This window comes from Moschus berezovskii, chromosome 2 (genome assembly GCF_049115385.1).
Source record: "Moschus berezovskii isolate FMDL1 chromosome 2, NW_MosBer_1.0, whole genome shotgun sequence".
NCBI lineage: Eukaryota > Metazoa > Chordata > Mammalia > Artiodactyla > Moschidae > Moschus > Moschus berezovskii.
In genome coordinates, this window is record NC_142461.1 from 2,597,638 (window position 1) to 2,620,810 (window position 23,173).

Here is a 23,173-nt window from a genome sequence, read left to right on the forward strand (position 1 = left end):
GCTCGTCTGAAAAGACCCCGATGCTGGGAAAGACTGAAGGCAGGAGGAGAAGGGGACGACAGAGGATGAGATGGCTGGATGGCATCACTGATTCGATGGACGTGAGAGTTTGATGTCCAGGAGACAGCAAAGGTCAAGGAAGCCTGGCGTGCTGCAGTCCATGGGGTTGCAAAGAGTTGGACACGACTAAGCAACTGAACAGATCACTTAAAAAAAAAAAAAAGTATGCTTAAAACTTGGTTGAGATCCCTGGAACTCCAGGCAAAATGGGAAACACTACAGAACATCACCCATCCCAGGTTCCCAAGAGACGGTTTTGTCAGCACTAGAATTTCACGTATAGGACACTGAGTTATCACTAAAAATGTTCTAAAACTGCTTCTCCATAAACGCAGACATGGCACGCCACAGGCATACGCTAAGTAGCTGTCAAATACTTAAACAAGTGGCCAAACACCAAAACTATTCTAGAACTGTGGTTCTCAGCCAGGAGCAACTGTGCCCCTCAGGTGACATCTGGCAATGCCTGGAGACCTTTCTTGTTGTCATGACTGGGGGATGCCATGGCATCCAGGGAGAAGACGCCAGGGACGCTGCTACACATTCTACAATACACAGGCAGCCCCCACAGCAAAGGATTACCAGACTCAAACGTTAATACCGCTGAGGTTGGGAAACCCTATCTTGGGGCATCGAGCCAGCTGCTATATCCAAAGAGGTAACCTGAGCCAGCAGATCTGGTTGCAAAATGTTTTTTCTCCACTCAGGAGGCATGAGCCTGGAGTCAGACAGAAGGTAATTTTATTGCTGTTGTTTAGTCGCTAAGTCATGTCCAACTCTTTGCGACCCCCATGGACTGTAAGCCCACCAGGCTCTTCTGTGGGTTGCCATTTCCTCCTCCAGGGGATCTTCCCCGCCCAGGGACGGAACCCGCATCTCCTGTTTTGGCAGGCAGATTCTTTAACTGCTGAGCCACTAGGGAAGCCTTTAGTCTCAACATTTTTAACAGACAGATAAGTTTCCCATCAGTAAAACGGTAATAATGCAGGGCTTATCTGCACAGGGCCAGGCCTATGGTACGTGATTGCTTTATAACTACTGCGGGCTTTCCATCCACCCCCCACCCCATGCCCCAGCCCCCACCTCCCCCAGAATAGAGGTGTTTTTATACCAGACATTAGAAGGCTTTCTGGTTTGTTTTATGTAGAAGGCTTTCTTCCAGTAAACTGAAAAGTCTTGGAAGGCTCCCATCCTGGGTGCCCCTGCCTGCAGTGCTCAGCACAACGCATGCACTGGGGAGACACTCGGCAGACACGTGCATCTATATGGCTTCCATCAGGGTCTGAGAGGGGTGGTCAAAGAATGCAGGGAAAGGCCTGCAAATGAGACCACGCTGAGGACACAGCGAGCCGGGCCCCCAACTTCAGTCTGGAAACAGAGTCCTCGTCCTTGTCCTCTTCCCAATTCCGCGCCCCCCCCCACCCCCCGCTGTCCCTGCACAGAGCACACACGGCGGCACTGAAACGCATCCGCGCCCAGGGCACCCCGCACCATCCCTTGGGACACTGATTAACTTGGGAAAGGCACAGCTTAGCAGGGGAGACATAACTGATCAGTCCTAGGGGTTAGGCAAACAGAACTCAAACTGGGGCCAGAGCTGCCCGGCTCTAAAAGGGAGGGGGACAGACACACGGGCCCATAGGAGTGCAGCCTCACCCAACCGTGAGCCCCTCTGGGGCAGGATCTGTTCCTACCCACCTTCTCCACCAAGTCCAGGGGTGCAGAAAAGGGCTCTGAGGACATCTGTCCCTGAGAGGGCGAAGGTCCAGGAATCCCACTCCACACTGGAGGGGTTTGCAAATCAGGGTTTGCAGGGCAGCTCCACTCGGACCACTACAAAGCTACCCACCGGTGAAGTTTAAAAAGGGTGATAATGACGATCACGATTAATAGCAACAGGCACTGCCTCCCTGCCAGGCACTCTTCAAAGCACTTCATGTGTCGTAACTTACGAATCGTCACAATAAGGCACGTAGGCCAAGTGTGCGACACAGGTTTGGCATGTTACACGTACTCCACAAATATTATTCCACCTATCAGAAGAAAGGAGTCCATTTTTCTGACCAACGCTTAACTTGAAAAATGGGGAAGGAGAAAAGAGAGAAACAGAAATGCCAGTCCAGAGGAGAGAGGGACCCCAGGGAGGGTCCTGAGTGTGAAATCAAGTGTGGGGAGGACAGAGGCGAAATGTGCTTTAAAAAAAAACAGAGGCGCCCGCAGAGCAGGCTGTGCGCCGGCGGCGGGCAAATGTCTATCCATCCCGAGAAAGACAAGGCGCTCCTTTCTCAGCGCTGGGAGCCAAGAGGGCACCGAGCCACCCCACCCCACCCGCCGGTGGGCAGGACCGCCTAGCTGAAAGCCCTTCGGGAGACGGAGACATCGCAGGAGGAGGTGGGTGTCGGGCGGCATCAGAGGAAGCGACCCCCGGCGGAGGGGAGCCTCTGGGAAGCCCGGAGGGGGTCCGGCCCGGAGGGAGCCCGGCTCGGGGGTCCGGCCCGGAGGGAGCCCGGTTCGGGGGCAGGGATGGAGCCCGGCTCGGGGTCCGGCCCGGAGGGAGCCCGGCTCGGGGGCAGGGGTGGAGCCCGGCTCGGGGTCCGGCCCGGAGGGAGCCCGGCTCGGGGGCGGAGGTGGAGCCCGGCTCGGGGTCCGGCCCGGAGGGAGCCCGGTTCGGGGGCAGGGGTGGAGCCCGGCTCGGGGTCCGGCCCGGAGGGAGCCCGGTTCGGGGCGGGGCTGGGGGCGCGCCCAGCGACTCCCGGGGCCCCGGGGCCAGCAGGCGCCCGTCGGCCTGCCCGGCGCTCACTCACCCGGCCGCCCGCCCCCGGCGGGCCAGCAGCGCGCGGCAGAGCGCGGCCGAACACAGCAGCATCCCGGGATCCCCGCGCGGCCGCTCGCTGGACCGGCCCCGCTTGGAGCCACCGGACGGCACCGCCCCGCCTGGAGCGCACCACTCGGCGGGCTGGGGGGGGACTGCCCTCCAAGTCGGGCCCTGCCTAAACGCCTCTGTGTTTGCCTCTTGCCAACAGAATTCTCCCCCGAGGGCCTGACGAAGGACGCTTCCATGTGACGCAGGGCGAAGCAGCCCGAGAGCGAAACCCCGAAGCGTACGCGTTTCCCCCTTCTCCCCTTATGGTATGACCCGGTTGCCCTCGGACGGGGGCCGAGGGCAGGAGGGCGTGAGCTCCACCCACCAATCAGAGTGAGCCATGAGAGCTCCCGGACCAATCAGAGGGGCGGTTAAGTTGCAACCTGCTTAGGCCGGGATTAGAGGGGCAGAAGCAGCCAATGAGAGAGCGGGGATGGGGCACGTGTGAGGCGGGAAGGAAGGAAGGGTCTGCGGGTCAGGTGCCGCTGGAGGCCCTACGCGGACTCTCTCGCTGCTCTTGGCCCGGGGCTGCCAGACTCTTCCACCCTGCAGGGGGCCTCGTCGTGGCCGGCCTCAGGCCTCACCTCGGGGGCTGCAGCCTGGCTCTAGCCTCCTGGTAGGGACGCAGCCGCCCTCCACTCCCGACCTGGAGCGGAGCCACCCAGCTTCCTAAGGCATAGCGCTTGGACAAATCGGTCTACTTCCTTGCAGATTACGATCAATGTAAGATAAAACCAGAGCCAGTCTGCGCTCGGACTTCCCTTGAAAAGCTCTGGACGCGGAATCCGTTTTATTCCTCTGCTTTATTTTGGCGCCCCGGACCAAAATTTGAATTTTCTCTCCGGGAAGTTTTTTGCACGAGCACATGAACTTTATTAACAACCCAGATTCTGAAGTTCTGAGGATGGAATCTCAGGGGCCCGTTCTATTCCTGAAGTAGTTAACAACGTTCCCAACGCTCTCTTCTAATGTACCTGTTAGTATTTTCTCCAGCGGTGTGTACCGAAAACCTGCTTAGGAGTCAGAGTTCCGATGCTGATCGTGGTTTCTCCTTGTGACATTGACAAAATATGTAACTTTCCTGGGCCTCAGTTCTGTGTCTGTAAAGTGGGGGTAATAATACCCACCTTAGAACTTCCTCATTATTTCATTATTACTCTTTATCTGGGAGGCCACACTCTTTAAGGCACTTTGGAGAATTTAAACAAAAGAGTGGGGAGTGGAAAAGGAAACTTCAGTCCTCCTCTGGTGGGAGATTGGTTCCCAGAGCCCCTGCAGATACCAAAATCCACGGACGCTAGTCACTTACATAAGATGGCACAAGACAGTTGGCTTGCTCCATCGAAGAATGGAAAACTTGCAGATTCAAAGGGCAGTATGATTAACAGGCCCTCAGTTCCAAAGGCTACGCTAGTTACTCTTCAGTCTCTTCCCCTTCTATGGCATATGTATAATAATTCCTGCTTTAACTACTTCCAGAGATTTTACTGTGAGATGTGAGGTGATGTAAAATTTCCCTATTTGATCACTAACCAGCCAATGACTTTTAGTGTTTATGTGGCCCGTGTCCTCTTGCCCCTGCCCGATCACCACTTTATCCTAAATTTTTTTAAAAAAGCACCAATTCTAAGACATTTCACTTTATTTAAAAGAAGCCAATATACAGGATATAAAGGGCATGATATTTACAACAATACAGTAAACAGGTTGGTTTCCGGTAGGGTCAGTAGTCTTTCGATGAGTATAAACCCCCCCTTCCCCTTGACACTAAACCCAGCTGGCAGACAAACAGCAACAGTGGGCTGGGATGGGACTTCAGGATAGAAAGTCTCCCCGGATGGGGCTAAAAATAAGGTAGATGCGAAAATGTCCACGAAGGAGCCTATGGGCGGAGGGTGCCTTTACCTCACTGCTTTGAGGGCTTGGCAGGGGGGATGGGGAGGGATTTGCCCGAGACTAACACACAGCCCACCCCGAGCCTCGAAATCTTCCACTCATTTCTCAGCTCTCTCCCAAATACAGCTGACTTGGCAATGGATCTTGGCAGACCAGAGTCGGAGCAACTAATCAGAGCCCACCCTCTGAAGCAGAGCTTGTCCCCCACCCAGCACCCCCTCTCCCTCCCACCACCCTACTCCATTCTGAATTCCCCACTGCCCACCCACTACCACAAGTGCCCGCCCCCCTGGTCTTCCAATGACCAAGGAGCTGGGGGATCAAGGGTCAAGAAATGGGATGAGGGGTGACCTTTGCACTGAAGCTGCCCATGGGTATGGATGAGCAGGTGATGAGAAAAGGTGAGGGGTACTGATTATATTAAATCCAGCAGCAACATGCATCTTGTCCACAGAAAAATGCTGGGCTACCATACTGCCTACCCTAGACTTAAAAAACCTTTCCTTTCATAAAAATAGATGAGAGTCTCTTGCTTTATAAATAGATTACATTTAGCTTAAGTTACACCTTATATGACCCCCTGCCCCACACCCTCTCCCCCATCCCAAGCCAAAGTGGTTTGATTCTCCAAAGGTCGTCTGAGCTACATCCACGGAGCTAAGTCCATGATGGACATGCCAGTCAGAGACCTCTAGACATATTGCCACAAGAAAACAAAATGTGTTTGTCAATCATTTTTTTTCCCTGTTCAGAATCTCAGAACTGTGTGTGTGTGTTCCACAGTCAGGGAGCCCAAAGGAAGCTACTCTCCCTGCCCCTCCCCAATCCTCTCTTTTTATAAAACCCCCCCAAAATAGGAGAGCAAAAGAGGGCAGCACAGGAGAACCCATCTGAGAACAATTCTGAAATACCAATGTCAATATGACACTGGGTTAAGAAATAGAAAACCAAAATTAAGTATTTACATCTTTACAAAGGACGGACCAGTTGGTCCCAACTGGACCTGGTGCTGCCCCAGCGAGCGTTGGGGTCTTTCTTGGCAAGCTGTGAGCCCATGGCAAAGGGGGCAAGCGGGGCCCACTGGCAACTAACTCAAAAAAGAACTTGGTGGGGAGGGAAGCAGCCAGGCCAAAGCCCAGGACCACACCCGGGAGGCAGGTCACTAACACTCTTGCTGTCCCCCCATCCACCAGCCCCAAATCCTTGCTCCCCAGGGAGAGCAGCTATTGAAAACCAGCAGGATGGATCTTTCTGGCCAGCATCTGACCCTGGCTCCTGCCACTTCCATACTTCCTAGATAAATTCAGAGTACCCTAGTCCCCAAAGACAAATATCCTATGTATACAAGGGGGAAAGGAAAAATAACACTACTGGACAGCAATCACCATAGTAACCTTAGTTACCCCCTAAATACTTACATTGTTGCCTTACTGTATTAACTCTAAAGATAGGTCTGTCACCTTCCCGCCACCCTGAGGCAGGCTTCCATTCTGCCCACCTGCCCACGGCATTCAATGCCTCCCTCACCCTGGGCAGAGGAAGCCCGGGGCGGGAGGTGGGGGGGGGTGGCCGTTTTCCCACCCTCCCGGAAACGGAAAATCTTTTCAGCAGCTGAGGTCCAAGCCCAACTGGCTCTGATAACCTTTGGTTAAAATAAAAACAACAATAACAATAACGACGATAATAATCTGTTTGAACCCTGTAACCTTTAGAACAAGGATCAGTGAGAAGGAAAGGAAGTGGGTGATCTCTCCTCCAAAACCTCGTCCCTTCACGTACCTCACGAGGGACTATCTGGCTAAGAGATGCTGGGAATGGAAGACGTTCAGCCAGACTTTTACAGGGAACCAGCAGGAGGTTCCCCCACAAAAACAAAGCAAAAAAAGAAAAAAGGAAAAAACTCACAATAAAGGCCACCAAGTTCTCATAAATAAAAATTACACACAACTAACACTCTCCTCTCTCTCCATATATATATAATTATATAATATGAATATTATATACAGTGATTTTAAGACTGCAAAACAGGTGGGGAAACAGAAGAGAGAGGAGGCCCTTACAGATCACTGGTGCTCTGGGGAGAGCCCCTCCTCTGCCTGCAGACACAGGCTGTGGGGTGGTAAGGAGCTCTGGTCCTTGGGCACGTTTCACTCCTCTGACCTCCAGGGGGAGCGCCTGAGCCAACAAAAATCCCCAATCACACCAGGGGATTGGTAGTGAGCAGTGGGTCCAAAAAGATACTAAAAAAAAAAGTAAAGCCTGCTCTGCGGGCTCCCAGCTGAGATTTGAGGGCGGCCCCCACGCAAGGCCCTCTGACTCAGTCCACTCAAGTCTGGAGAGGTACTGGCTCAGACCAGCTCTCCAATAGATCAATCAGTGAATTACGGTAGAGTTGAGTGTATGTCCATGAGCGGGGCTCTCAGGAGAACTCCCGCTCCGGCCACCTCCTCTCTGCCAGCAGTCCCCGCTGCCTCCCTCCGCTTCCCTTTCCAGTGCCCGCTGGTGGCCAAACAGTGGGCAGCCGGGGAGATCTCCAAACAGTGGAGAACCAAGATGCTGGCAGACAGTACTGACCCAGCTCCCTGGAGGAGGCGGTGGATACCAGGCCTGGCCCCCTTCAGACTTTCTCACAGAGAAATTTCAGATCTATAAACCCTTATTGTTGGCTGGGGGTAAAAAAAACACATCAGGGCAATAAAAGACATTCCCCACCCCCACCCCCCACCCCTGGCCAACCTCCCCAACCCACAGAAGTCCCAAGAAAGCAAGCAGTCAGGTGGCTGAGGTCCTCGGGACCCCCGCCTCGCTACCAGCCTTGACCAAACCCCCTCCCAAGTCAGTGCTCACCCGCAGAGGCTGCGAGAGAGAGAGAGAGAGAGAGAGAGAGAGAGAGAGAGAGAGAGAGAGAGAGAGAGAGATCACCCTGGCTTCTGCCTCCTTCCCAGCTCCAGGGGAAAACCAAGGAGCTGGTTGGGAGAGGGCCCGCCTCCCTCAATGGTATAAGGCAAGCTGCTTTGTTTTGTTCTGTTGTTTTTTTTTTTTTTTTGCATAGTAGTTTAAACACAGTGAGGCTCCACCTTCCCCCACAGTGCCTTCTCCCTCTGCTTTGCCACTCGATCCAAAAAGAAAAGAAAAAGTTGTCCTTCCCTCCCTCCTTTGATCCTTCTCTCCCCTTCAGTAAAGGACATGCCCTCGGGAAGTCCCCACCCAGGCCTGGAAAGGTGAAGGCAGACAGCGCCTTCCTGGGGGGGAGGTGGACCATCCCAAGATCCACTCCAGTAGCGGAGGGAAGGCAGAGCTCATGGCCAATCAGAGGAGCAGGTGGGAGGGTAGAAAAAGGCATTGACCACAGCTGCCCACCCCCCCCACCCCCGCCCTCACCTTAGAGTTTTGTATAAAAACACCTGCTAGGAATAATCCTTTGGAGCTCAAAGTGGCTCAGCTGAAGGGAAAAGGCACAGTTGACACTGCATGGTCTGGACAGAAGTCTGCGTTTGTAACATGGAGTACGATAGAGATTGACAGCACCATTCCTGGGTGGGTGGAGAAGGGGCCCTGGTTGGTGGTGGGCGGAGAGAGGAAGGGAGGAAGCAGCGGTCCCTGGGGGCCTCCAGAGAAGGGAGGGCGTAGGAAGTCTGCGTGGTCAGGGCTGGGAGCCCCACTTCCTGGCCCCGTGGGGAGAGGCGTGCAGAGGCCCCATCGCCAAGACCACCAGGCACAGGCTGGGGGGGGCGTGCCTCAGTCATCAGCTGACCATGGGCTCCACGTCCGCCTCCCTCTCAAAGTCATCCTGGATCTCGTCTGTACTTCCTGAGTCGCTGCTGGCCACGGAGCTTGGGGATGGTGAATTCCTGGAAGGGCACAACAGAACAGGAGACTTCAGAGGGCAGCCTGGGGCAGACAGCAGGAAGGATGCAGCAGCCCCTCCTGGAAAACCTAGCCTGCACGGGGGATCCTCGCCAAGACCCGCCCTCTCTGCTTTCCTTAGAATCTTCGAAGCTCAGGGCTCAAACAAGGCTCTTGAGACCTCGTGAGATAACCGGGTGCTGAGCGCTCCATGGGAGCAGGAACCACGTCCAGCTCAGCTTCTGCATTCCCATCGTCTGGGCAATTAACTCAGAGCCCAGGGAGGCCACAGAGAATAACGGTTAACAGCACTGGGTTCGAATTCTCAGCTTATCACTGCTGAGCTGGGGGGCCTGGTGCAAGCCCTTTACCCTGCCTACACGCACATCCTCTATCCAAACAACGGAAACTACAGAAGTGGGTCCTGGGAATCAGTGAGCTGAAGGTAACGTGCTAAGCCCCAGGCCACACACACAAAGCTTCCCCCTGCTTCTTGGACTCTCACAGGGAGCAGGAACAGTCGCAATGAGAGAAAGGGCGGTAATTAGCACGTCTGCGCTTCGGGCCAAGCACTGCATCTGCCCTTTTATCAGTGACATGTCTGTCTCCCCAGGTGGCTCTGTGGTAAAGAGTCCACCTGCCAAGGCCAGAGATGCGGGTTCGATCCCTGGGTCAGGCAGATCCCCTGGAGAAGGAAATGACAACCCACTCCAGTATTCTTGCCGGGAAAATTCCATGGACAGGGGAGCCTGGTGGGCTACAGTCCACGAAGTCACAGAGAGTCGGACACAACTGAGCAACTGCACACACACACACACACACACTCCCCCGAAAAGCTGCGTGTTCCCTAAGGGCAGGAGCTGTCTTTGTGCCTGCAAGGAAAGAGGCCGGATGCGTGTTGGTCTCCTGGGGACAGACTCATGTGCCCTTGGGTTGCTGCTAAGTCACTTCAGTCGTGTCCGACTCTGTGCGACCCCACAGACAGCAGCCCACCAGGCTCCCCCATCCCTGGGATTTTCCAGGCAAGAACACTGGAGTGGGTTGCCATTTCCTTCTCCAATGCATGAAACTGAAAAGTGAAAGTGAAGTAGCTCAGTCCTGTTTGACTCTTCGTGACCCCATGGACTGCAAGCCTACCAGGCTCCTCCTTTCATGGGATTTTCCAGGAAAGAGTACTGGAGTGGGGTGCCATTGCCCTTCGGTAGAAGATGGGAAAGGAAGCAAAATTGCTTCCTCGGGACCCATGTAAGCCCCGCCCACCTCCCCCACCCACCAGCTCAGCAGGAAGTGAGGCGTGGGCTCCTGGAGGGCAGGGGCTGTGACCTGTTCATCCCTGTATCCCCAGGGCCTTGCACAAAGCAAGGCTTCCCAAAGTAGCCTTGTACCGTCCCCCAACAAGGGGACAGGGTGGTTGTGCGGGTCACGTGAGATCAGATGTGTAAGGCACACAGTAGGTGGCTAATGGTTGCTGGCTGCACGGACAGATGGGTTGGCAGATGGACTCTCCAGGCTGTGCGTTGCAGCCCCATGCCCCGCCCCCCGGGATGCCGGGGCTGCCTCAGCGGGGAGCGTGAACACTAAAAAGGGGCGGGTACCTGTCTGCGGAGCCCCGGATGAGCCGGCGGCAGGTCTCCATCTGCACATCCAGGCCCCGCTTCATGCTGCACATCTCCATGTACTCGTGCAGGTGGCGGTTCATGTCGCTCTTGGCCGTGGCCAGCTCCAGCTGAGAAAAGCCAACACGGGGGAGAGGGCAGGCCCCGTCATCCTCACAGCAAGCCTCGCGGCCCCCTCACACCCTCAGCGCCCATGGCCCTGGGGCCGTCCCAGGGCACCACACCCTCCGGGCTCTCCACATCCTCTGTTTTCTGCATACTGGTCCCTAGAATCACTTTTGGTGGACGGTGAGTGGTTGCTTAGCAACCACCAGGGTAGCCCGAGCAACGCTGGCCTTGGCACTCCTTCATGCGGACTGCATTAGAAAAGGGTGCTCACGTTTCTGACCCTCCCCTCAACCAAGCGCCCCATCCCTCGGGGAGGAGCCGGGCTTCCCTTTCTCCCGCCTGACAACGCCTGACCCTCACAGACAGGTGTGCCAAGCACACACACACAGGCTCTGGAGCAGGGAGAACCGAGCTTGCAGGCCGCTTCCTGGCTGGGGGGTCCCTTTCACCTCATCTCCTCCTCTGTAAAATGGGCACACAGTACCCACTGCACAGGGCGGAGGCACCCAGGTCCCCCTCGGGCACACACACAGGGTAAGAGAATACCAACGAAGGTGTATTTTTAAAGGGCTCGGGGCCCAGTGTCACTTGACATCATTCAAATGTCAGTTCCCATTATTGTGAGATCACCATGTCAGTCAAATAACTTAAGAAAAAACCTCTCTGGGGCAGAGAGGTATCACCACCCCCATTTTACAGATTAGGAAACTGAGGCCCTACCCAAGAAAGGGGTGAGTTGCCCAGCACCAGGCCAGGAGAATCAGTGGGTGTCCCGACTCCCAGTCCTGGTGTCTGCGTTGCTCTCCCAGCCCCTGTTCACACGGGCACTTAATCACTGGGGGCCTCGGGGATTGTGACCGGGGGGCACGAACAAGCGGATGCCTCACCTCAATCTGGCCAATCGTCTCCTGGTACTCCTTGTCTCTTGTCTTGAAGAAGGATTCGGTCTCATGGATCAAGTTGCCCAGGTTTTCCTCTTGCTGGAGAAATGGAACAGAGCAGACAACTTAACCAGGTGGTGGGGGCTGCTGGGAAAGAATGCAGGATGAGGGGGCGTGGACACGAGGCGCCTCCGGTGCCCGCCTCGCAGCTCACCTCGCCCTGCAGGTCGAGGCTCGGGTTGCAGTTGGTGAAGTCCTCCCAGAGCAGCAGCGTGTCTTCATTCTCTTCCCACGTCAGGCTGTCACAGTCATCGTCGAAGTCAAAGGTCTCCCGCCTGTGGGGGGCACGGGCGGGCATGAGGGAACAGTCAGGCTCCAGGGGCCTGGGCAGGGGGGAGCACACGGCATGGGGTGGGGCCTGCCAGGCGGCTGTCCAAAAACACAAGAGCAGTAGCCAGAGGGGACACGTGCCTTCTCCACGGACCGCAATTCTTCAAATACAGAATGTATTTATGTACTATGGATACAAGTTAAAAGGTATATTTCTAAAGATGCCGTTCCGTTCCGTTGCTCAGTCGTGTCCGACTCTTTGCGACCCCGTGGACTGTAGCCTCCCAGGCTTCTCCGTCCATGGGATTCTCCAGGCAAGAATACCGGAGTGGGTTACCGTTTCCTTCTCCAGGGGATCTTCCCGACCCAGGGATCGAACCCGGGTCTCCCGCATTAGAGGCAGACGCTTTAGATGCCAGTCTTTCATTAATGAAGACTAAAGATAGCGTCTTGTGAATGGTTTCCATTCATTTAACAACGCATTTCTGGAGCCCCTGCTATCCCAGAGATGATTCATATAATCTTCTCTGCAACTCAGAAAGGTGGGTAATATTATTCCCGTTTTACAGATGAGGAAACTGCAGCTCAGAAAGAATAACTAGGGCTAAAAGCCAGATCTTTCTCTTTTCTACGGCTTTTTCCACCCCATCAAGACACAATCACAGGACTGATGACTAGGCATATATTAAAGTGTGATTCATTCCATCCTCAGTATGGAACAGTCAGTATGACTGCTGGTCCCATTTCACAGGTAAGGAAATTGAGGCTCAGAGGGAGTAGGTGGAAACTTCTAGAATAATACATGCTGGAAATCGAATTTGAATGCAAATGCTGAGTGATTTCTGGGCTTCCCTATTCACTAGAACTGGAAATAGGGTGATGGACTGTGCAGGTGTATCTGGGACTGAGGGAGTTCTGCAGATATACTGGTTACCCCAACTGCTGCTGCTGCTGCTGCTAAGTCACTTCAGTCGTGTCCGACTCTGTGTGACCCCACAGACGGAAGCCCAACAGGCTCCCCCGTCTCTGGGATTCTCCAGGCAAGAACACTGGAGTGGGTTGCCATTTCCTTCTCCAATGTGTGAAAGTGAAAAGTGAAAGTGAGGTCAGTCAGTCGCGTCTGACCCTTAGCGACCCCACAGACTGCAGCCTACCAGGCTCCTCCATCCATGGGATTTTCTAGGCAGGAATACTGGAGTGGCTTGCCATTGCCTTCTCCGACCCCAACTGCAGGGGACTATAAAAAAAAAATCATTCAGCCCAATACACCCATTATTCAGATGGGAAGGCTGAGGTCTGCACTAACCCGGTGAATCAGCTGGAGAGGCAGATGTGGGTCCCGAGTCCTGATTCCCATCCCAGGGCTCTCCCCACTGCCCACACTCACTCCTTCAACTACTTCCTGGATCCTACAGTGCACTGCTCTCAACCTGCTGGGGCCTCTGGACAGAGCGCAAGAACCTCAGGAAAAGTGCTGTCCAGAGCGCCCCCTCAAGCCCAGCTCCTCACCAAAAAGCAGTTCCTGCGGGAGCCTGTAGGTGGCTCCCAGCATCCAGCGACCAGAGCTGGGACCCGGGTGCCCTGGGAGGCACTGCCCTCCCCTTGGCCAGACAGCTTTGGGCAAGCCCCTGGGTCAAGGGTTGACCCATCACTGCATCGCATACTGGACTGATGATTTCACTTCCTTCCCGGCGGCTGGGACCAGAGGGAAATCCAGGCTGAGTAATGGAGAAGAAGAAAGGACAGGAAGCTGGACAAGAGGGAGGACTCAGAAGAGGCGCCCCCCGTACCGCCCCCACCCCCGTCCCCCCAGATGTGGGGGGTGGGATCGAGGAAGAGGCGCGGCCATGGAGCAGAGAAAGGAGCAGATTCCTCCCCTTCTCCTGGATCTGAAGCCCAAGCAGTTGATTTTGATCAAACCAAAACAGCCCTGACATGGGTGCAGCTATTCAAAGACTTCAGAGGAACTGGCCGGTGGCAGCTTCTGGCTTGGGTCTCAGCCCAGAGCCAGCGGAGAGGTCAGTGGGAGGGGGCCAGGGCCCTGCCCAGGGTGCAGTCTGATGGCTTTGGTGAGAACTGCCAGGGTGGAGGGGTGATCAGAGAATTTTGTTTTGCTTTAACTTAGCCAACTTGACAACCAGATCAATCTAATTGATCGGTTTAATACTAAACCCAGTTCTGTCAACACTCAGGCGCCCGTTTTTGCAGCATGGCGAAGAAAACGCATAGACCCCGGAGCACAGCCTTTTAGCTCACTCCACTCCCCCCCCCCCCCGACCCTACCTGCTTTCTGGGAAAACAATTTCTTCAGAGAAGCCCTTTAATTCAACTGAATGAGCCCAGCCAGGGTCTCTGGGGCCTAAACCCAGCTGGACACTCCAGACTGCCCACAGCAACACTCAGAAAACCTAGACCTGACCAAGGGCTCTCTTCCAAAGCCCCTCTCATCGGTGAAAGACGAGACCGTGAGAACGGAGGCGTGCTAAGCAGCCTCAGTCGTGTCTGACTCCTCTGTCCAAGGGATTCTCCGGGCGAGTACACTGGAGTGGGTGCCACGCCCTCCTCCAGGGCATCTTCCTGACCCAGGGATCGAACCCGCGTCTCTCACGTCTCCTGTATTGGGGGGTGGGTTCTTGACCACTCGCGCCACCTGTAAGCCCATGAGAAGGGATGGGGTGGGGGGTTGCTGAAAGATGAATCAAGAGCCGAGGAGTCTCCCTGTTACCCTCAAAACAGCAACCCCCGCTCTCCGCAAAGACAGCACCCACTCAGTTTTGTTTCAAGGGGACAGGACAGGAAGCACAAGGAAGTGTCACGCAAACCCATCCAGCCTGGGCCCAGCTCCTACCTTCCTGCCAAGTCACCAGGGTGCGGACGGCGTGGCAGGAGAGACGGAAAGGGGGAAATCTCTCTGAGGACACAGACGGCACTGGACCGAGATCCAGGCTCTGTCCTGACCCGCCTGCCCTCCCTGAGCTGTTTCCTCATCTGTGATGAAGGGAGGAGCGGAGTGAGCGTTGGACTCTACTACCCTGGGCCAGCCCCAAGCACGGCAGGAAGGGTCTGGAGAGGCCCAGGCCCCTGGCTTCCGAAACGAGTATGATGGCAGGGGCACCAGTGACAGGACAGGCCCTCCTGGAGGGGCGCCGTGAGGGTGGTGACAGCTCATCCAAGTCAAGCGCTCAAATCCAGCCCTGATGTTGGGACACCCAGGACTCCCGGGGAGGGACATCAGGCCAGAAAGCATGCTCGGCCGTGAGACTCAGAGACCAGGGGGTGGGGGGAGGAGGGGAGGGGGGTGTGAGGGAAGATGGAGCCCTGGGCCAGGGCTCAGGGGACCAACGGCAGGGGACTCTGGGGAGAGGGCAGGCAAGGGCAGGCCCGTGGGGTTGGGGGAAGTAGACTCAGAGATGCAGCCCCAGCCTGCCATCTGACCACGGCCCTGAGCTGAATCAGCCCGCGCCTGCAGCCGCTCCCCTCCCCACCCAACCCGGGACACCACGCAGATGCGAGCCAGAGGTGGGTCAGGACTGCAAGTGCAGCATGGACAGTCCAAGGCTTCAGTGGGTCCCTGCCCTGGACAGCCACACCCAGCTGGTATCCAGCAAACCAGCTGTCTGCAGAGGCCAGAGAGGGCTGCCCAGGCGCTGGCACTTACATATCCAGCTCTTTTGTGACCCCATGGACTGCAGCCCGTCCAGCCCCTCTGTCCATGGGATTTCCCTGGCAAGAATACTAGAGTGGGCTGCCATTTCCTTCTCCAGGGATCTTCCCAACCCAGGGATCAAACTCGTGTCTCCTGCACTGGCAGGCAGATTCGCGAGCCACCAGGGAAGCCCGGATGGGCAGCATGTGACAGTTTCCCTTCATGGCAAATGTTAACCTATTAGTATGCCACTGCTGAACCTGCAGTGTGCAGACATCAGCTTTCATGAGCTGGTACAAAGCGGCTCCAGCCCACCACTGACCACACCAGAGCCCAGACTCTGCCACTAACCCAGGCCGGTGCTTAACCCAAGGGAAAAAAACATTTTTTTTACTTTGTATGGTGATGAATGTTAGGCTTATTGTGGTGAGCATTTCACAATATATACAAATACCGAATCATAATCTTGCATATCTGAAACTAAAATAAACTTACAATGTCAGTTATATCGCAATTTAAGAAAAAAAACTGTCCACAAATATGACTACTATTTGGCGTCCCTAGTGGCTCAGCAGTAAAAAATCTGCCTGCCAAGCAGGAGACGTGGGTTCAACCCCTGGGTTGGGAAGATTCCCTGGAGAGGGCAATGGCAACCCACTGCAGTTATTCTTGCCTGAAAAATCCCACGGACAGAGGAGCCTGGTGGACTACAGTCTATGGGGTCGCAAAGAGTCGGATGCAACTCAGCAACTAAACAACAGAAATGAGCACTATTACCAGTTTGGCCTTTTCTGAAAATGTGAAACTCCCCAAATACTAAATGTTGAAAATGAGTCCAGATTCTCGCAGAACACACGCTGGCCAACAAAACATCTGGAGGCTACTTGTCAGCCAGCCCAGGGCACCGGTTTGCGCCCCTTGCCCTAGCAATCTGGGGAAACGGAGAGGAGCCCCAGGCGCCAGGGCAGCAAGGGTACTCACAGCTGGTTAAACATGCGCTTCATCTCGTCTGTGATGTTCATGGAGCCAACCTCGTCATCTGAGAACCGGTTCACCTCCCCATCCTGTTCGGAGATGTCGTCGTCGGAAGCCACCTTACGCTCTTTCTTTTTGGGGACAACCTGACCCAGGAAGAGAAAGATCAGGGTCACTGGGTGGCTCTGCGGGAATGGAGGGCGGGGTGGACTGGGAAGGGAGGTGGCATCCCAAGAGACGGATGGAGTGTGGCTGGGGCGGCCACTGCCAGGAAGGATGCACGTTCTCTAAGAAGCAGGTGGCGTTAGCAGGAAGCGTGAGGTGGGGAGGCATGCAGGACGGAGGAACAGACGGCCCGGCCCCTTCCCTGTCCTGGGAGGCCTGGAGATTCGGCCGGCCAGATGTCTCAGAGCTCCCCGGAGAGACAGAGAAGCCCTTACACAGGTCAGATGGCTCCATGCTTCCCAGAGCCCTCCTGCTCCCATGCAAAGGCGACAGGTAGGCAGGCCCGGGTTCAACGAGCTTCCTCCACTCCAAGCAGACAAGACGCGACAAACCAGACGAAGGCTGAATGGGCCCCTTGCTTCCCCGCAGAGGGGCAGCAAGAAGGCGCCCAGGGGAGCCCAGACCTCACCCCACTACATCCAGAGTCACAGACTTAAAGCCAACGACACACTGTTTTGCCCTGGGCTCAAGCAAAAGCCAAACCACAACCCCACACTCAAGAAGCAGCCTTTGGAGAATGACAGACGCCCTTCGGGCAGCTGGACCGGCCCCCAAGCCCTCCCTGGAGGACGCTCGCCAGTGCCAACCCTTCGCCTTTACTGTGGACACATGCGATTGCTCGCTGCAGGTAGGGAAGTGGGGGCCTGAATGAGCCTCGATGTGGGCATGAGAAAAGAGTCAATGGGTCAACAGCTCCCCTTCTGAATTCTGAGGCTCGAGGGCCAGGGCTCCCCGACCACGGCCCTGGTCCCCGGCCCCCGCTCCCAGAAGGAGAGGCAGGGAGCAGGACAGGGGGCCCAAGGTGGACAGACAGACTGAGCCCTGGAGGGGCCGGAGACCTGAGTTCCCGTCCCAGCTCTGCTGCCACGTTCTTCCAGGAGCCTGTCACGTCGCCCCCCACCCCCCAGGCAAGTGGTGTCCTCGGACGTAGGATGAAGCGGTCAGCCTCGATGATGGAGTCACGCGTGCCTATGAGTCTATGCAGTCCCTGATTCTACACTTTCCTGGTAGGCCGGAGCGTTGGGCAAAGGCTACCGGTGGGTGGGTTGGGGAGGCGGGGAGGGCCATGGGTGGGGTGTGAGGGGTCTGGGGCAGGGTGGCCAGGGCGGGCAGTGCTGGCTGGTGAGCAGGGCGGCCCTCGTCACCTGGAAGATCTTGGACACGTCTTCCGAGTTCCGCTGCTGTGCGACATCACACAGCTTGGCCGTGATATCGATTCGGCGGCAGATGTCCATGTCCACCTTCATGGCCTTTTCTTGGATCTTTGTGTCCAGGTCTGTCATGGGCTGCAGGGAGGACAGCAGGGGGTTATGTGAGCGGGGGGTGGGGGGGAGGCATCCCCAGGCTCTGGCCAGACAAAGGGGTGGAGACCCCCAGGTGCTGGGCAGGAGGTCCCCGCAGTCCGAGAGGGGTCCTGCAGCCTTTGCTGGGCATGAAGGGTCGGGCCAGTGGCTCGGGTTCAGGGCAGGGGGCGGGGGGACGTGGGCGCTGTGGGGACTGAGGGAGACTGTTTGCCGGGCTTCCTAAGGGCCGGAAGGCATCCTCTCAGCAGACTCAGCGTCAGTGTTGGTTTTGTCAGAACGAGGAAAAAGAAAGACGCGTCCCAGCGCTGAAGGGCCGCCCTGCTCCCGCGGCGGGCCTGCCCCACCTGGCCCCTGAAAAGATTCCTCCAGGCTGACGGCGGGGGCTACCTCGGATGGGTGGGGGTCCCCCAGACCCCAGTAAGGGAAGCCTGCTGCCCTCTCCCGGCCACTCAGCCTCACGCCGTCCAGGGCCAGAAGCCACGGCCAGCGGAGGCACCTGTCCCGGACTCCATCTCCCTCCTGCAGTTTTCTCCACACACCGCCTGTGGCTCGAACAGGCAGGAAACTGGGTCCCCAGCAGGAAGGAGGCCCTGCTGCTCTGCCAACAGCTGCCCCCCACCCACAGTGACTCAGAGGGGCTCCGACTGTCCCAAGGACGCGCACGCCGGCCAGCCCCGACTCAACAGAGCAACCTCCGGGAGGCCGCTGGCCCGGGTGGCCTCTCGAGCCGGTGCAGACCAGACCCGGGGTCCCCTTTAGCCTGCCATCAGCTCCCCCTGTGCCCAGACACGGAGGCCCCTGGCCGCCCCCCGCCCCCACGCTGGTGAGCTGGCGGAGTCGGAGCGAACGCACACAGGCCGTCAGAGGAGCCCGGGGCGGGCGGATGGGTTAAGCAGCTGATTAATGCATCTCTACTCAGACCACGGGAAGCAGAGGTGGGGGCGCCGGGGAGGGGGCCTGATCTCCGATGCATCCATCATCCTCACAGGTCAAACGCAGCCAGCCAGGACTCTAACTAGAAGCCGAGCTCTGGAGCCTCGGAGTGAATGAAGCGTTCTGCATGATGGGTGGGGGGGGTTGGGGGGGTCATGACACCTGGGGGGTGGCGGCCAGAGGCACTTACGTCACTCATGAGCCCCTTAAACACCACCAGCTCGGCCTTGAGACGCTCAATCTTCTCGTTCATCTCCTCCTGGATGGCTTCCGCCTCCTGCGCTGCCTACGGGAGACGGAGACCAGGGAGGGGTCAAGGGGGGCTGGGCAGGCTCCCCGATGGGGGGGCGGAGAGGCCGGACACCTGGGTTTAGAGCCCCAGATGGACGCCTGACAGCCAACCAAGCCGGGTGCCTTTGTGCCCCGGGGGAGAGGAGCCAAGACCTTGACCCAGCCTGGCTCCCCGCTCAGCCCTCACTTCACCCCTCGGCCTAAAACAACTCTTTTCCAAGAACCGTTCATTGGATGGAAAACTCCATGGCAGACGCTGAGAGAAAGAGTGGATATGAAAGCGACTGCGGTGGGTCAGGCCAGCAGGTCAATGTCTGTCAAAGTGCCAAAGTGTGACCATCCCTGACCTCCAGAATGGCTTACCCTCACTGAGCATACACTCCCAGGGCCTGAACACGGACACACAGTGGACCAGAAGGTCACACACCAACTCAGCAACGGTGGGGCAGGGAGAACCCGAGGTTAAGTTTTGTTTTCTTCTCTGTGCTTTTCTGAACTTTCCAAATGTTGGCCCATGAACATGTTACGTTTGTAAAGTAAAAAGTCCTTTTCTCATAAAAGAAAGCAGGGGTGGCGGGGGCGGGAAACGTCCATCCTTTTCCTTCTACACATTATTTTAACCATTCCTTGAAAAAAAAAAAAAACCATTCCTTGATGTTGATGTCTTTTAATGTCTCCTTGACATTATTTTAATCCCTCTCTAACTTCCTTAGATCAATGCTTATTTCCTTTCTTCTTTGGTTATTTATGTAGATGATCAATGCTTTAACTATCAGAAGGCGATTTTTTTTCAGTGTTAAAAAGAGCCGTCCATGGCTTCTCACGGGGTTGCCACTCTTGTGCCCATTTGGCTGAGAGGAAAACAGAGCTGAGAAGGTCAAGTCTGCTGCCCCGGGTGCGCCATCAGCCTGTGTGAAGCAGGGCCCAGAACACAGAGCCACCAAGCCAGAAAAGCCAGAGGCCGAACTCACACCTGCCACGGAGCGCCCACTGGGCTGGGAGCCCACCTGGCGAGAAGCCCACCCGCCCTCTCCGAGGCACTCGGCCCCAAGTCCAGTCCTGCGTGGCTGAGACAGCATCGGGACTCCTGTGCCCAGGCTTTTCTGCAACTGTGTGCCGGGGGTGCCTTCCCAGCCCTGAAGCAGGGGAGGTAGGAGAGGCCCCCGGCTCCATGGAGGAGACGCTGAGCTGACACAGTCCAGAGGCTGTGTGGGAACCGGCCCCCAGCCTCGCCTGGTCGGGACCTCTTACCTCCTGCAGCGTGTCCACCATGGTCTGCAGGTTCATGCGCTTGGCGAGCTCCTCCTCCCATCTGCAACAGCCAAGAGGGACAGGAGGTCAGAGGGTGGCCTCCCCCGGGTAGCCCACCCCCAGGCACAGTGCCAGCACCCACCCTGGATCGCCCCCACGCTGGCTGAGGAAGGTGCGGCAGGGACTCCAGCCCTGCCTGTGTCCCGGAGCTCCCAGGCAGGGGGCAGTGGGTTGATGCATGATGCCAGGGGACGAGTGCCAGGCTCCGGGCGTGAGCACAGCCCCGCTGGGAGACGTGGCGGGAGGGCCCACCACCCCGGCCCTGAGCACACACAGCATGAGGTGCTACACAAATGCTGCTGCTCCTTCCGTTCCTGCGAGACGTGGTACTGAGGCTGTTCTCAGGTGCCAGGCTATTGGCAACACCACGTTCAGGCTCTCCTTTGCACCCACAAGAAACAAACTTTATTTGTGCCAACCACTGCAATCTCAGAGTCAATCTGTCCTGCCACCTACCCTACCCTACAAAGACATCTCCCACATGGCTTTTGTCATCCCTTTCTGACAGATGAGGAAACTGAGGCTCACAGAGGTTAGATATCTTGCCCAAAGACACACAGCTAGTTAAGGGATGGGGTGGACTTCAAACCCAGGTCTGTTTTATTGAAACAAAAAAGAGGTATAAGTCTCACTTATTTAATGCCTGGGCTTCACTGGCGGCTCAGATGGTAAAGAATCGGCCTTTAATGCGGGAGACCTGGGTTTGATCCCTGGGTGGGGAAGATCCCCTGGAGGAGGGCATGGCAACCCACTCCAGTATTCGTGCCTGGAGAATCCCCACGGACAGAAGAGTCATGGCTACAGTCCATGGGGTCTCAGAGTTGGACACAAGCACATTTCATGCCTAAGTGAGGGTGAGGGCAGGCAGGGCCAGGACTCAGATGCAGGCTGGGGGCTCCAGATCGGGTGCTGGTGACCCTGCTGGGCTCCCCGTGGACCGTGGATCCCGGGGCAGCCTGACCCCCTCCCCACTCAGATGGCCCTGCTGCCCCAGAGGGGTGGGCCTTTCTCCACCCCAGGACAGACAGACCAGGGGCTTCTCTATTTCTTCACCCCGGGGCTGTCTCCCTACATGGCCTCAGATCAGGCAGGTCTGGAAGCCTTGAGGATGCTGTCGGGGCCAGCTAAAAATAGGCCAGAGGGGAGGGATGGCAGAAGAGCGGGTTACGTCACTGGCTTTTGGAAACAAGAGAAAACGGATACTGTTTGCACACACAGAGGAAAATTCCTCCCCTTTCCCACATGAGACACAGACGGCCCGGGCGGGGCTCCCAGAGGAGCCTCTCTCTCTTTGGTCTTCAGCCCCGGCGGCGGCAGCCAGGCCTCGACCGGCCGTGGGCGGCAGAGTTCAGAACCCCATGGGCAGCAGGGCTGGATGGGCCTCCTGGTGTGGATGAGAGATACAGAGGGACCCAAGGAGGGACAGGGAGAGAGTCTAGGAACCTGACCCGGGCAGGATCGTCTCATGGAACACTCCCATGGTACAAATGGAGACACCGAGGCCCTGTGTGTGAAAGGAAACTGCCCAAGGTCACCCAGCATGTCGTGGGTCGGGCCACGAGTCCAGGAAACAGCTGGGGAACAGGAAGCCCAGGTGGGGAGAAGCTCAAGGCTGACCCCTAGCTCGCCCAGCCACACAGGGCATCCGGGGTGCCCCTTGAGTGAGGCCAAGGCCCAGAATACAGGGCCCGAGCTGAATCATCCCTCCTGGCCATGCTGCCCCGAGGCAGGCAGGGGACTGGCTTCCAAAGCTGCTGAGCAGAGCGGGGCCAAGGGAGGGCGCTGGCTGCAGCCCGGCCCCCAGGGCCGGCCTTGCTACTGCATTCCTTCAGCAACAGCAAGATAAGGGGGTGGCAAGGGATGGGATGTGGGCACCCGGGGGCACCTTCCCCACACACACCAGCTTCTCAGAGGAGCCTCTGGGATGAGGCTAGCCCTCTCACTTTTCCTTTTCCTGGAAGCAACCTTCTCGTGAGGAAGGTGGGGCAGCGGGTCAACAGACCCATTGAACAGACAGGAAAAGTGAGGCCCAGCAAAGGAGAGCAGTTTGTCTCAGGTCAACGCAGAGTGAGGACACAAGCCACGTCTTTGGATCCTCAGACACAGGAGTCGCAGCAGCGGCAGCCACTGACTGGTGAGCACCACCCGAGTCCCCTGCGCTGGGCTCGGTGCCTTGGACACGTCTCACTGGCCTGCATCCGACCTCTTAACCCTCTCCTGTAAAGACATTTTCCCCAAACCCATTTTACAGATGAGAGAGCTGAGGCTCAGAGAGGTGTGACCTGTCAAAGGCCACACACAATCAGTCAGCAGGGATGGGACTCAAGTCCAGTTCACACTCTCAAGCCTCCAGTTTCCAACTGGGACGAGCGTGGGCGTCACCCGGGGATCACGCTCACGTGCAGAGTCGGTTCAGCAGGTCTGGGGTGGGGCTCGTTTCTCATGCGCTCCCCAGCGGAGGGCGCTTTGGTGGCCCCCTCGCCTCGCTAAGCTGCACCCCAGGTGAGCTTGCACAAGTGATGTCACTGGCCTTTCATTTCCAGAGCTGGATGAGTGCACGGCCAATGCACCTGCCCCCAGGAGACCCAGGAAGGACCCCTGTGTGTTGACAGCAGCTGGCCTGACAGACTGAGTCCGCTGCCCACGCTGACCTCCCCTCCCGGCCCTCGGCGGGAAAGCTTGGCTGGGCCCGCTTCCATGTTGACAGTGCAGAAATCCTTTGCCCTTCAGCTGCTCTGGCCGACTGGGGTGAGTGGATGGATGAGTGATGTTTCTTAAGGAGCCCCAAATGCCCTGCATTCATGGCAACTCAGCCGAGGGGGAGGGAGCACGAAGCTGAGCCAGAAACTGGTCAACCAAGTTGTGGGCTCTAGGACATTCCAACACCT

The 23,173-nt window shown here is 56.8% G+C and overlaps 2 protein-coding genes across 2 annotated transcripts in view; both read right to left on the bottom strand.

Moving 5' to 3' along the window:
- The window catches only part of ALDH4A1 (aldehyde dehydrogenase 4 family member A1), a 33,410-nt gene extending 30,298 nt beyond the window's left edge, over window positions 1-3,112 (bottom strand). The window contains exon 1 of the mRNA XM_088843057.1: window positions 2,865-3,112. Coding sequence (XP_088699183.1) covers window positions 2,865-2,926 — 62 coding nt within the window. The 5' untranslated portion in view covers window positions 2,927-3,112. The remainder of the gene's footprint in view (window positions 1-2,864) is intronic.
- Window positions 3,113-7,846: 4,734 nt separating this feature from the next.
- IFFO2 (intermediate filament family orphan 2) overlaps window positions 7,847-23,173 on the bottom strand; it is a 47,369-nt gene continuing 32,042 nt past the window's right edge. Inside the window, exons 3-10 of the mRNA XM_055398833.2 lie at window positions 20,226-20,286; window positions 18,874-18,969; window positions 17,592-17,732; window positions 16,228-16,367; window positions 11,485-11,605; window positions 11,277-11,369; window positions 10,261-10,391; window positions 7,847-8,670 (exon numbers count right to left, since the gene is read on the bottom strand). Coding sequence (XP_055254808.2) covers window positions 8,565-8,670; window positions 10,261-10,391; window positions 11,277-11,369; window positions 11,485-11,605; window positions 16,228-16,367; window positions 17,592-17,732; window positions 18,874-18,969; window positions 20,226-20,286 — 889 coding nt within the window. The 3' untranslated portion in view covers window positions 7,847-8,564. The remainder of the gene's footprint in view (window positions 8,671-10,260; window positions 10,392-11,276; window positions 11,370-11,484; window positions 11,606-16,227; window positions 16,368-17,591; window positions 17,733-18,873; window positions 18,970-20,225; window positions 20,287-23,173) is intronic.